Source organism: Watersipora subatra, chromosome 7, assembly GCF_963576615.1.
Source record: "Watersipora subatra chromosome 7, tzWatSuba1.1, whole genome shotgun sequence".
Lineage (NCBI taxonomy): Eukaryota > Metazoa > Bryozoa > Gymnolaemata > Cheilostomatida > Watersiporidae > Watersipora > Watersipora subatra.
The window spans coordinates 34618096-34632768 of NC_088714.1; the positions used below are offsets into that span (position 1 = coordinate 34618096).

Genomic DNA, 14673 nt, shown 5'->3' on the forward strand with positions numbered 1-14673 from the left:
CTCAATTACGAAAGATTTTGAACATGCCTGAAAGTTGGCACATGTAAAACAACTAATATTGTAACACCAAAAGAAAAGGCTTTGACACCCATACTGCACTTTGTCATTTCTGACAATTTCACAAGTCACCTTTTGTTAGCAAATCAGAGTCAGCAGCGAATCAGAATCAACGAGTCAGACGACTCTCAAATAAAAATAATTTCAGATAGAGGGAATTACAATGGAAATTATAATTTGTCTAAGGAAGACCACTCATCAACAAATCAAATTCACATAAATTCTTTTTCATTCGTCAATTACGAAGGCTTATGAATGAAGGATGTGGTAGTTATCATCCAGCATTTGAAGATGATCAGAATAGCAAACATTATTGTGCCCTCTCCATAGAATTACATATCTAGTATAATTACCACAAGTTTTCAAGTTAAAAATAGGCTAAGCATGGGACTCACCTCAGTAGCTGACAGGTCATCCGTCCCATAGAGCTTTCGGCTAGGGTGAATTCTCAAGAGATAGCGAGCTATACATCCATCGCTAGTGAAGAAATCATTACTAAAAAAACCGTTCAAAAAGTCAATCGGTGATGTATTGGTGATGTAGGCCAATTTCATCTCGCCTCCACGAGATAAGTCAATTTATGGCAATGATGAAACATTCTGAAAATTGTAATAATGTCAAATACCAAAACCTTTATGCCTACAAAGCCTTTCATGAAGCTGCATAAGAAATACTTGCAGCTGTTCAATGACTCTGATAAGAAGAATGACAAGCTGTACAAATTAGAGAGGCTAGCATAAACCAATCCATAATTTACAGTCTATTGCACGAGCTTACCCGACACCAAGCTTCGTCTCGGAACCCCAGCTGATGTTGAGGTTGCAGCCAAGAAACTCAGCGGTAAGGAGGGAAACTGCAAACACCGACTGAACTCTTACGATAGACACACTAACAGGTCTACAAAAGGACTAGGCATCCCATTGGCCCAGACAGAAGAAAGCTCTACATCCTTTACACCAGATTCAGTATGTAATCAAAAACTATTGGACATATACAAACTTACAGTAGTCAGTCAAATGAGTGAAGGTTGTAAACGAGATGGCAGCGAGGAGCTGCTGATCAATCATAACCACATATATGCGACACACGTTTAAGGGAAAAGCTGTAATAAAGATTCTTTTTCAAGTCATGAGTTTACATCAGCTTGTTTACAACTAGCCCTTGAGGTAAACAACAAACATATGGCAAATGTATAGCTATAGCGCATTCTACAAGTTGGCTAACCTGCAGGAGGTAAAGCTGAACTACACTCAATCTCCATTGTGCCCATACTCTTGCTTCTTAATCTAAAAGTAATTACATTTTGAAGCTGATGCGCTCTCTATTTATCACAGATGAGCAAGCCCATTGTTTGGGACATCAACCAATAGTCTTAACACTTCTTATGGAAGGAAATGATGAAAGAAAAAGCTGATGCAATGCTAGAGTAGAATGGTGTTGTAGAATAGAAACTTTCATCATCACAAATAGGACATACAGCTTTATCTAAAGAAAAATGCCACAAATCTGGACATTATGACGCAAGTGTTGTAATGGTAGCATACAAACAAAAAGTGAGCATACAAAATCCTCAGCGTACAGTAGGATGGATAAATAGTTGTATTAAAACTGACTAGCTTTACTTGCAAGGGGCATGTTTTCATATCGACATTTCATATAATGCATAGCAATTGCTTTTACTGAGTACTCAATCCAAGCAATAAAAGTACAGCCTTCGTTGCATACATAGAGAAAAATACATGGCCAACACTTAGCATACATTGAATATAGCATGCAAAATAATGCAAGAGAGCCAAACTAAAAAATCAATAAACATTTAATATTTTTGTGATAACAAACTAATGCTTTTGACATGAGAACACAAATGCTTGAGGCAAGCATAATTCAAGGTAATTGATAGTTTATATGACCTCAAATAATTTTTAACAAAAGGCTTGTACTTGAAATAGCCATATTTTCATATTCTAAGCAGAGCAGTTACAAAGTTATGCTTATTATATGTTGGAATTTCACTAAGCACTTGATCCAAAATAAATAGTAGGATATGGTGTAGTTCATGTAATTCAGACTTATAGAACCAATAAGTTGAAACCATGTTTTTTTTCTCAAGTTGGTTTGTGATCAACTACTGTGAGCTGGCCATTTGCCTTAGGCTTGCCTTTGGGTTAAAGTAATATTTTTAACAAGCTTATATAATTCAAACTGGCCTGTGTTCATTCCCTCGGATATATAGATATTAGCACAGTTTATACTTCTTTATAACCTACTTGCCATTTGAGTAACATATAGATGACTGTCTACCGTTACTACTTGTGACAGATCTTAAGCTAGAATAGAATAGAAGTTTTTGCATCGCAGAGCAAGCTTAATAAAAAGTGTTTTTGTTTTCTTGTAAACTTTGAAGTCCTTTTTCACACTGGTTAGGCATGTTTCTTGTTTTCACAATTCCAGGATAATGCCAATAGACATCATTCTTTTATCTGAATTACATTTAAATTTGAACTTGATGCTATTACTCATCTGGGACATGAGTACAATATTAAATGACTCGGAAAATTATTATTATTATTGACATCTACATCTAATGTTTTAGTAGACTGAATAGCAACAACAAAAGAGGCATCAATTTGTACAGTTCACATCATTCAACTGATCATAACAATATATTTGACATCCAACTTAAATATGATAAGGAATTTTAGGGGTGGATAAATAGTATGAATAGAAAAGTAATTTTTCCCACAAATAGTAATACATTGAGCAGGTTTAAGCTATGACCATAAAGGCCAGATGTCGATTATTCGGGTAATATCTGAACAGTCTTGAAATTCAAATTCGTATTGTTAATGGTGAGGCTACAGATAAACAGAACATTGTGAGCTGTTCATTTGCCATTTTTTTTATAGAAAACATGAGTATGTTTTCCATAAAGAAAACATTACTCTTTGTCTTATTCTTGTCTTTGTTCTTTATGGAAAACATTATCTTTGTCAATGTTTTCCATAAAGCATTGACAAGAGAGGTTCGCTTTATGGTTATTAGTTATTCCAATTTTTTCATACTTCGTAAAAATTACATCAAACATCTTTGACATAACTGAGTCTCTTTGATCAGACTACATTCTTGTTTATTTAATACTAGCTGCATTACCCGTCTACAGGAGCAGATTCACGGGCAGCATAAGATTTATTGAGAGTTGTTTTTCATACGGTAAAACAACTCCAAATATGCAGTTACATCTCCCTCTCTCCATCTCTCCCTCTTTCCCCTCTCTCCCTCTCTCTCCCTCTTCCTCCCCTCTTTCTCTCCCTCTCTCTCCCTCTCTCTCTCCCCCCTCTCCTCCTCGCTCTCCCTCTCTCTCCCTCTCTCTCCCTCCCTCTCTCTCCCTCTCCCCCTCTCCCTCTCTCCCTCCCTCTTCCCCCTCTCTCCGTCTCTCCCTCTCTCTCTCTCTCTCTCCCTCTTTCCGTCTCTCCCTCTCTCTCTCCCACTCTCTCCTCCTCGATCTCCCCTTCTCTCTCTCCCTCTCTCTCCCCCCCCCCCTCTCCTCCTCGCTCTCCCTTTCTCTCTCTCTCCCTTAGTTCAACGCAACACTTGCGGATAGACAACATTTTTGGTTTTTCTGTCGGGCGTATGAAGAAACAGTTTTCGGCGTGTGCCTACTTTTGAGCAGGCTACGTATAGCTAGTCATGGCTGATGCAGGGTGACAGTAAGTCGATAGCAGCTGCTCTCTTTCTTTTCACAATAGCGTATCGCAACTCTCGGAGTACTCGTGAAAGTTCTGTAATAGTAAGTTACAGTAGGCCTACTCGAAGCTGGAAAAAATTAGTAACTCGGCTGCTGAAGGAAATGAACATGACCCACTATCACAAAAAGCGGCAAATCCAACGTTATTAAGTAGTGGAGATGTGGCAATTCATAGACAATACAACATCGTATAAGAAACACTTACCTTTTTGATGTGGAAATTTAGTAGGTGAGAAATGTGTTTTTCCAGTGGTTCCAAGAAACAAACGTTTACATGACCTTCTCGGTACACGTTGGCAGTAAATATTAATTGCATGTAAATAACTACTCGTTAATTTATTTTATTTAACGAATAGTACATTTGTATAGCTGTATAGACACCTTTGTATAGGCCGCAGAACTCAGGAAAGGTGCTTTTTAACATGGCAGAAATTTTGCCGTTTAAAAAGCGTGCTAACCGGGGATTTCGTTAATGCGCCAGAGCGGTGAAAGAAAAACAACAGAATCGCCACACCTTTATATAAGCCGTTTGGCTCAAATCGTCAGAGAAAAGTAGCGGCTAATAGTCCATATTACGAAATTACGATATTACGATAATTAGTACTCATATTAATTCGGTTGGCTTCATTCGACCGAATGGAAAAAGAAAGACCGCTCTATAATTTATTTACCGTTACTACACATATTAATTCAGTTCGCTTCGTACGACCGAAATTCGTACGACGATTATACTGCTCATATTTGGGAGTTATCAGTGACTCAATATATCGAGAAGACAACTCATACTATTAGCATGTCAGTATTTATCGTCCATCCCTACGATGAATAGCAGGTTACGTATTATAATAGAGGCGTGTACTAACCGGAGATTCCCGTTAATGCGCCCTAGCGGTGAAAAAAACCACAAAATAGACACGCCCTTATATAAAAGTAGCGGCTAATAGTCCGAAATGTACGGTACTCTATAAAGCGGACAGACAGATAGACAGATAGACAGATACACAGATAGATAGACAACGATTGCCGTTTATATAGTAGATTTATGTATTAATATAGGTATGCATGTATAATCTGAAAAAGAAAACTAAGACACTTTTACAATATCCAACCCAATTTCTAAAATCTGCTACCGACGTATGGCAATCAGTTTCATAGAATGGTCCTTAACCCATTCAGGCCTGTTCCCGGTTACTACGGGAAGAGTTGTGTTCTCCAGGGCCCGTTCTCGGATTCTACGAGTTAAATTTTGATTCACTCTACTGCTTAGCTGTTTAGGTACATCGGTTTTATTCATTCACCAAACGAAGTTTAAGAGCCTGGGCATCATTTTGATACCAAATATGTGATTGGACAAGAGAGTTTTAAGTAACAAATTACGTGATAGATATCAACTGTTTTGAAAATTTGTTGATCGCCATTTTGAAAAAGGTTTATCCGAACGATGGCAAAATGTTTAAGTGAATTAGATGTGGTAATCAGCTCAGCGGAAGAAAATAGCAACGAAAGTAATGTTCAAGAAGAAAATGAGAACTTTCTGATGGAAGAAGGTAAGTTTTACGTGGCTATTTATGGAATTTTACCAAAAAAAAAACGATAAAAAGCCGAAATTTTTCTTGTGAATTTCAAACAAACTTTATTCTAACAGTGTAAGATATGGATTTTTTCATGATACACATGATTATAACATTTTCAATCCAATAAAATTTAGATTTTTTTGCAGCATGAACTCATCACTCTATTACCCCATAATAAATAATAATTTTATAGTTGTTTTGTAGAACTACAAGATAATAAAAATTTCTTATTTCATTTATATCCAATTGTTCAACCCACAGTTAGTTAAGCATATAGTTCTCAACATCTACTATAAACTAGCCCCAACCACTAGGCTCTAATATTGGTTGATAGGGGACACTTACCACAGTAATCATCTTCATGACTTTCTGTGTTTATATCTACAGGATCAAAAAATATTTGCAATTTGTATTACCAATTGTTAGCTGCAGTAGACTGCTTATTTTTCAATTTTTATCAGGTATTTACCCTGAAAAGCTACTAGAGCACAATTTTTTGCTTACTACCGATCATATCTGCTACATGTAGGTGAAGACAGTCAAGGGCTTGTGAGTGATGATGCCATTGATGATGTCCCATCATTTACCTAGTTGCACTTCATAGCTCCGGAACTACTATGTTGAAAGCAGTAAATTTTATATTATCTGAAAGCCAAGAAAATACTGCATCAACTAACTTATAATGGGAGCAATATGCATGTGTAGTTGGCATCAAATAACTCTCACTGTGTCACCATTTTTTTATGAACACACCCATATTATACATGTATATATTGTTTCGTTTTCATGCATATTCATTTTTACTGTATTTTTACAATATATTTTACTGTATTTTTACACATATTTTTTTGCTGGTGATTGTTTGTTAGCTGGTAACTTAAGTATCTTTTTTTATGCATAATATATTCATAATAACCTCTGCTATACATTTCAATATAAATTAACAAATTGTTTGATTATATAATTGATCAAACTGTCAGTGACGTAGTGTTGGTTAGAAGCTCGTAACACCTGTTCTATTGCTTGGAATTGAGAAATCTTTTTTTTTATTTGCTACTGATAAAGTTTGCTATCAATCTAACATAGGTCCAACTATGTCAGTACCAAATAACAAAAAACTGCTTGTGAGCTGCTATGAAACATAAAAAATAATTTTGATCAAAAAAAGTTCACGGAAGTTTTAGAAATTGTGGTTAGTAGAATTTGTAAAAGTGCACAGACATTTATATCAAATTGTAGCCTGAAATGTCTTCGTTAAGCTGCAAAAAAACAAATCAAGATTATTTTAAAAAGAACTCTAGTTATACTCAATTTCGTGTAGCTCTATTTTAATTGTAAGGCTACTGAAAAATTAATTAGGCTGGTGGGGCAGTCAACCAATAACTAATTAGTCCTGAATGGGTTATATCTATATCTCTTTAGAGCCGAACTTTTAAGCCAAAAAAGATTAAGTAGAACTGCCAGATCTAATCACACCTTGAAAAAAGGGTCTGGTCGGCTTACAACAGAACATCCCTGATTAACCCCACATTGTCAATGTTTTGAACAAACAATTTAGTCTGCATTATTAAAAATATTTGGCAATGAGTGCAGTAAGAATTGCAATAAAAATGTTTCTAAGAGGATACTAGCGGACTGCAGTAGACACCGTGATTCAAATGCATTGAATAAAATAGACAGCTTCCGTAATAAACAGACAACAGCGTGAATCAATCAGAAACAGTGTATAAATCTTATGAAAAATCTTGATGGCAAGAAGATATCTTCAATAAAAAGATAGGGTTGAAAACTTACTAATAAACAAAAACTGATGCAAGGCCAAGGAAAGGAGCAACGCGATCCTTCGTTTACGCGACACTTTTTATAGGGGTGAAGTATAAAGATGTAGGTAGTCTTTTTTCCGAACTTTGTAGGTAGATGAATTTGTGTGTACGAGACTTAACCACGCACCGGAAGTAGGACCGATTGATGAGATTTGCCGAAGTTCATTGGCCTAATATAGTCTCTTAGTAACGAGCAGCATGGCTGCTGATGTAAAAGTAACATTAGGGTTTTGGCGTTTGCGTGTACTTTTTAGTAACTATAACTTATTGGCAGCACGTTTTATATTTATTTGGCTGATAAGCAACATTATTTGTTAAAAAAGACTTAGATGCTGCTGTACAAACCGCTTTACATTCGATAACAGAGGTGTTGAGCATGTTTGAATGGCTAATATAGTCACTCGTATATTTACTTGCGAGTCTACAATACATATTCGTTATAAAATGGTTTTCTACTTCTCGAAATGTGTTTTGTAACGCAAATAAAACTAGTACAGATCATGTAAAACTCAATTAATGATTATTAGTGATACATAATGATATATTAATACATTAGTGATTGCTCAATAAAATGTGTTATGTATTGTAGTTGTACTTAACTAAGGCTGCTGGATTGATTATAAAACATAACCTAGTTGTGCTACCTTAGGCATGCTTTCATCTTTTGATCGACAAGAAAACTATTAAAACTATTATATGTTAGTAGAACAAAACTTGGTTTTTTAATGCTAGCTAATCTGAGCAACTTTATGCGAATAGACTGAATATCTAGTGTGATAAGATGAAATTTATAGTTTATTAGTTTCTAAAAAAATCATTGATAGTCTAATTGTTACTACAGCTTGAAATAAATTTGTTATCAAAGCTAACCAAAGTGTAGTAGTAGTCACTTATGTTTTCTATAGAGAATAAGAGAGCTTTTTATCATCTAGTGGATAGAATAAGTAGAGGTTATTTTTAGGTATCCTAGAGTTATTTATTAAACTAAGAGTGTTTTTACCATTGTCTATTGTAGAATTTCGGAGCACTAAATAATACGTTTAACTCTGTATCTTTTTATACTCTTGTTTAAATAGAGCTTAGTATAGTTATCATCAAAGAAACAAATAGTAAATTTTCTTGTTAGACTAGATATTGAAAGGATGTGACAGTTTTTCCTTTTAAGTAATTGTGTTAAAAAGTGCCAGTAAGTAAGTGGAGTTCAGATACCATAGTACTTAAAAGAGTTGTTTTTTTTTGCAATATGAATTGCCTTGTAATAGCTAGTTTGGGCTTTATTTACTGAACTCACTTTTACATGCTGGAAAATTTGTTTTAATTTACATCCTATAACAAGTGTTTATTTGCTTTGTCATATAAGCGCCGAGTTTAGTGGCTCCAATGTAGACTTTATGTGTGTACAGTATGGTATCAGATGTGGTTTTAAAAAGAATGGAACCAAACTTTTTTTATATTTAATTGTAATGGGCTATAGGGTTGAATTAAAGTTAGATTGATACACTTTTTAAGCATTTTTTCTTTTAACCATTTTTGATTTCTTTACAGCTGTCATATTATGATGGACCCCAACTGCTTTATTATTGTAAAATGATGGAGAATCTAACAACGCATCTATAACAAGTAGCTATTTACATAAAAATAATTGACTATTTCCTAATGCTCAAGAGCGCTCAACTTTTTTTGTCGTAATATAACTCTTTGAGATCAAAACTCAGGCATAAATATTTATAAAACTTATTAAAATTATTTTGGCAGTTTTTTGTAATGTAAGCCGCTTTTTCTACATCTGGAGTGAAATAATTTAGATTGTAAACCTTAACGTTTGATTAAGGTAACAACAATGTCGCATTCACGAGGAAACACCAACTTAGGAGCTGACCAATTTGTTAGCGCAAGAAGAACAGAGTCCATAGATGCAGCTGCAATAACCAAGCTCATTGGATCTACTACTGAACAAGTCTTTGGCCGAGTCAACGTTGTTAATCTTATGTAAGGCTAATTTAACATCAAGTAACAATGGTTATTTAACACAGGTTTGTTAACGTTAGGATTTTGACATAGAAAAACATTATTAATATTCTCTTGATTAATTACTTTACACTTGCTTTAAGTTCAAATGAAAGAGAAATATGTGAAATCCATTTCTATTAAGTAGTTATGGCAGATGAATTTTTATCAACCAAACTGAGCTCTCGATTATGACTTCTGTTACATACTAGTTATTTGCTTTCTTTAATTAATGGCTATGTTGCTCTATGCTACATGCAAATGCACTAGTTTTAGTGATTGTTGCTCGGCTTCACCAAAAGTTTCATTTCACTCGCACCAGCCAACATATGTTAAAAAAACGTTAACAAAAGATTCAAAGCGTTGTCTTCTTGCAGTGAAAGGTCAAATTTGGCTGTCACTCTTGTAAACCAAGATGAAGAGCTCATGGGGCAGGCATGCTTCCTTGACTACCCAAACACTACTGAAATGAACATTGATAATTGGGAGGAAGTCTTGCCAACACGCTATAAAAAAACAGAACTTTGTGGGAGCCTCAATTCTCTCTTCCTTCACCTATTCGTTGCAAGGTAACAATATCTAGTGTATAGTAAGGTATCTAGTGTATAGTAAGGTACATGTATCTAGTATATAGTAAGGTATCCATTATATAGTAAGGTATCTAGTGTATAGTAAAGTGTCTAGTATATAGTAAAGTATCTAGTGTATAGTAAGGTATCTAGTGTATAGTAAGGTATCTAGTATATAGTAAGGTATCTAGTGTATAGTAAGGTATCTAGTATATAGTAAGGTATCCAGTATATAGTAAGGTATTTAGTGTATAGTAAGGTATCTAGTGTATCATAAGATATCTAGTATATAGTACGGTAGCATCTATTTTATAGCGCGTTATGATATCAAACTAACTGCCAAAAAATCTTTATCTGTCACTATTTCTGTACTACTTTATTTTCTGTAAATCCAAGGAATGTAGCTCCTATTTGCTATGTTGAAACTCTCATTTACCACCATGTTGCATTCATATGTATTGTCACACAGCCCTCTTATACTTACCCTTTTTGTGATTGTGTAGAAGTGAATACTCACATGGTGCAGCTAAGGAAATTATGACAACGGTGTTCACAGCAGTCCCAGATGTTCACTATATCTACCTGATTGTACCCAAAACTGCTTATCCAGGTGAGTTTGCTTGATAGATTCTTCAGTTTTTACTCTGTATCTTTTTATACGTAAGTTGAATTTAGTTAATAAGTATTAGTGAACTGTACAATGATATTGACAGCAACGACAGCATCATTTGTCAAATATTTTAATTGTAAAAGAACTACATTTGTATTAATGGTTGCAGAGCTTATCAATACCTGTCAACATTTTGATGCAACAATGCTCTGATATTTACTAATTATTTGCACAGACGAGTGAGCCTTATATAACTTATACCAGAATGCAGTTAAGATTACTATCTGAATTCTTTATATGAATGATTCACCGCCTCAGGTTGGAATATACCGTTATTAATTATATGAAAAATATTTTATTTCTGATTATCTTGTCAGTGTTTGATTACTATACAGATTCTCCTTTCTATCGGAATCAAACGCAAGCACTTACGTTTGTTAAGTTTTAAATCAATTTTACTTCATTAATAATTTCGTCTGAATAGGTTTCGCCTGATTTTCTATTATTAGTTTTTATCTGACCGATTTTTGGTACAATGAAGAGTTAGTAGAGAAATAATGCTTATTGCAGTTTAGCCTAACTTAATAGGGTTTAGCCTAACTTAATAGGGTTTAGTCTAACTTAATAGGGTTTAGCCTAACTTAATAGGGTTTAGCCTAACTTAAAAGGGTTTAGCCTAACTTAATAGGGTTTAGTTTAACTTAATAAGGTTTAGCCTAACTTAAAAGGGTTTAGCTTAACTTAATAGGGTTTAGTTTAACTTAATAGGGTTTAGTCTAACTTAATAGGGTTTAGCCTAACTTAAAAGGGTTTAGCCTAACTTAATAGGGTTTAGTTTAACTTAATAGGGTTTAGCCTAACTTAAAAGGGTTTAGCCTAACTTAATAGGGTTTAGTTTAACTTAATAGGGTTTAGCCTAACTTAAAAGGGTTTAGCCTAACTTAATAGGGTTTAGTTTAACTTAATAGGGTTTAGTCTAACTTAATAGGGTTTAGCCTAACTTAATAGGGTTTAGTTTAACTTAATAGAGTTTAGCCTAACTTAATAGGGTTTAGCCTAACTTAATAGGGTTTAGCCTAACTTAATAGGGTTTAGCCTAACTTAATAGGGTTTAGCCTAACTTAAAAGGGTTTAGCCTAACCTAATAGGGTTTAGTTTAACTTAATAGGGTTTAGTCTAACTTAATAGGGTTTAGCCTAACTTAATAGGGTTTAGTTTAACTTAATAGGGTTTAGTCTAACTTAATAGGGTTTAGCCTAACTTAAAAGGGTTTAGCCTAACTTAATAGGGTTTAGTTTAACTTAATAGGGTTTAGCCTAACTTAAAAGGGTTTAGCCTAACTTAATAGGGTTTAGTTTAACTTAATAGGGTTTAGCCTAGCTTAAAAGGGTTTAGCCTAACTTAATAGGGTTTAGCCTAACTTAATAGGGTTTAGTCTAACTTAATAGGGTTTAGCCTAACTTAATAGGGTTTAGCCTAACTTAAAAGGGTTTAGCCTAACTTAATAGGGTTTAGTTTAACTTAATAAGGTTTAGCCTAACTTAAAAGGGTTTAGCTTAACTTAATAGGGTTTAGTTTAACTTAATAGGGTTTAGTCTAACTTAATAGGGTTTAGCCTAACTTAAAAGGGTTTAGCCTAACTTAATAGGGTTTAGTTTAACTTAATAGGGTTTAGCCTAACTTAAAAGGGTTTAGCCTAACTTAATAGGGTTTAGTTTAACTTAATAGGGTTTAGCCTAACTTAATAGGGTTTAGTTTAACTTAATAGGGTTTAGTCTAACTTAATAGGGTTTAGCCTAACTTAATAGGGTTTAGTTTAACTTAATAGAGTTTAGCCTAACTTAATAGGGTTTAGCCTAACTTAATAGGGTTTAGCCTAACTTAATAGGGTTTAGCCTAACTTAATAGGGTTTAGCCTAACTTAAAAGGGTTTAGCCTAACTTAATAGGGTTTAGTTTAACTTAATAGGGTTTAGTCTAACTTAATAGGGTTTAGTTTAACTTAATAGAGTTTAGCCTAACTTAATAGGGTTTAGCCTAACTTAATAGGGTTTAGCCTAACTTAATAGGGTTTAGCCTAACTTAATAGGGTTTAGCCTAACTTAAAAGGGTTTAGCCTAACTTAATAGGGTTTAGCCTAACTTAATAGGGTTTAGCCTAACTTAATAGGGTTTAGCCTAACTTAATAGGGTTTAGCCTAACTTAATAGGGTTTAACTGAAGTTAATGAGAATCCACTGAGTTATGTTGATATTTTTAGCGGAATCTATTTGATTCTTAACTTTCTGTTGACCATATTTGTAAATATGCTATTTTTCTGTACTTTTTTGCATATTGTATAGTCTTCGTCAAAACCAGTTGGTACTTTTTGTTTTAACCTGACTGTCTTATGATCTAATTGCAAATACTATAGCAGGTTGTTTGGTCCACTTCTTGCATTATAACCTGAATCGAGATATTAACTGTAGCTCAGTCTAGACATTAGTAAAAGTTACAGTGCCTGAAGCTGACATGTTACTCGTCGGTAGTAGCCTTTTACCAATCATTTTTACATCTAAACACGGTCACTAGTCTGTTGAAATTATTCTTGTTGCCCACACATTTTATAGTACACGTTATATGTCTTCTCAGCTTTTATATGAGTTATCCTCTCTTTTAGTATAACCTCTACAAAAAATAAGACAGTCCATACCTTCATGCGATTACATTCTTTCATTTCAGCATTTGAAGAAGGTAGTGTATGACTGCGCATGTTTGTGTTCTTGAATACCTTCAGCTACTAGACAATATAGCCTTGTTTCATATGCGATTGTTGACAGTTTCTGAAACACTTTTAGGAATTTTAAATTTTAAAGTCATGTATGTTGAATTATTGAGAAACTTAAGATGAATTGTTGACAGTTTTAAAATTGTTATCCATTCCGATTGCGTTAGAAAAAGTTGCTAAACTTTTATCAAAAATATTTTATGCAATGCTCTAATGATATTTACATGTATCTATCAGAAAATAAACCTGATAGATTTTTGCTCTTGATTAATAAATCTGACACGCTCAGACAGGTGTGTGCAAGTTCCATCCCAACCTCTCAGTCATCATCACAAGCTTTCAGATGGTTGTTTTAAACGTGTTGCGGTGCACACGGTGTTGGTTTATTGATGACGAAGAGTGACCAGCTTGTGACATAACATTACATTTCATTACTAATACTCAGTCCTTTTTCTCATAGACAAACGCAAAATCTTTCTAAACTTATTTCAAACATTAGCCTATGTTCTCATAACTTGCATGTGTAATATTGGGAAATAGGTTTCTCTAATAGAGAGTATGGAACATAATCTGTCATACGCTTATGTCATTATAAATAGTGACTGAAGTAACTTTTGATAAGTTAAAAAGTTGCAAAAGAAGTTGTTATAGAAATGGCTCAAATTAGTATCATATAAAGTTAATACTCACATAAGCTGTAATTAGCCTTCTAGTAAATTGCTGAGGTGAGGTCCGAACTTTAGAGTTATGCTAACATGACTCTGTAGCTCAAAAATTGGTAGCTTTAAAAAGGTACAGCATTTAAAAAAAAGATTATAACTACTAAGCTTAAGGTGATGAGATCATTTTGTTTTTGCATTGATTTATGTCACAACTAATATAGATGGGAATTGTGACATTCAGCACAGGTGAAACTTGTGACATCACACGCTAATAATATTTGCCTTATATTGTTACATAGAAGCTTCCTTGAGTGGGTTATTCAATCAAATGGAGACGGATGGTGATTCATCTCCTGGTTTGGACAACCATGTGCTGTTCGTCTGCGCTCGTGATAAACTAGTGCCTATGCTGCACGTTCGACAGGCCAGGGTACAAGATCATGATGACCTCACACCTATTTTCGACAGGCAAAGCAACATGTTGAATAATACTTATGGGGATTTCTTTCTCGCCGAGCTAATTGAGGCACAAGATGAGTCTATGCAATGTCTTGTTGCTGAGGTACGGCATGTTTCAAAAAGCTTTTAGGAGTTGTCTACTCTTTCATATTTTGAAAAAATCAACCTAGCTTTTCCCTTTAAACTTGACTGAGTTGAGAAAATATTCTTTGCTTTTAACCCTACCTTGCATGGCTGTGATTTTAATGTTTTAGCTAAAACACTACGGATATTAAATCGATGTTTTTTATTGATTGCAAAAATGCATTTTATGTTTGTTAAATGAAAAAATTCAAGATGTTAATTATGTGCTCATTTAAGGACTAAAGCTTTAATTGTTTTTCAATAAAAAAACTAAAATGT

At 34.2% G+C, this 14673-nt stretch overlaps 2 protein-coding genes across 2 annotated transcripts in view; one reads left to right on the plus strand and one right to left on the minus strand.

The window, feature by feature from the left end:
- The window catches only part of LOC137400143 (bifunctional glutamate/proline--tRNA ligase-like), a 46853-nt gene extending 45510 nt beyond the window's left edge, over nt 1-1343 (minus strand). Inside the window, exons 1-3 of the mRNA XM_068086459.1 lie at nt 1282-1343; nt 835-910; nt 453-552 (exon numbers count right to left, since the gene is read on the minus strand). Of these exons, the coding sequence (XP_067942560.1) occupies nt 453-552; nt 835-910; nt 1282-1327 (222 nt within the window). The 5' untranslated portion in view covers nt 1328-1343. The remainder of the gene's footprint in view (nt 1-452; nt 553-834; nt 911-1281) is intronic.
- Nucleotides 1344-9039: 7696 nt separating this feature from the next.
- Nucleotides 9040-14673, plus strand: part of LOC137400702 (cilia- and flagella-associated protein 61-like) — a 30464-nt gene continuing 24830 nt past the window's right edge. The window contains exons 1-4 of the mRNA XM_068087034.1: nt 9040-9188; nt 9584-9775; nt 10279-10385; nt 14112-14374. Coding sequence (XP_067943135.1) covers nt 9040-9188; nt 9584-9775; nt 10279-10385; nt 14112-14374 — 711 coding nt within the window. The remainder of the gene's footprint in view (nt 9189-9583; nt 9776-10278; nt 10386-14111; nt 14375-14673) is intronic.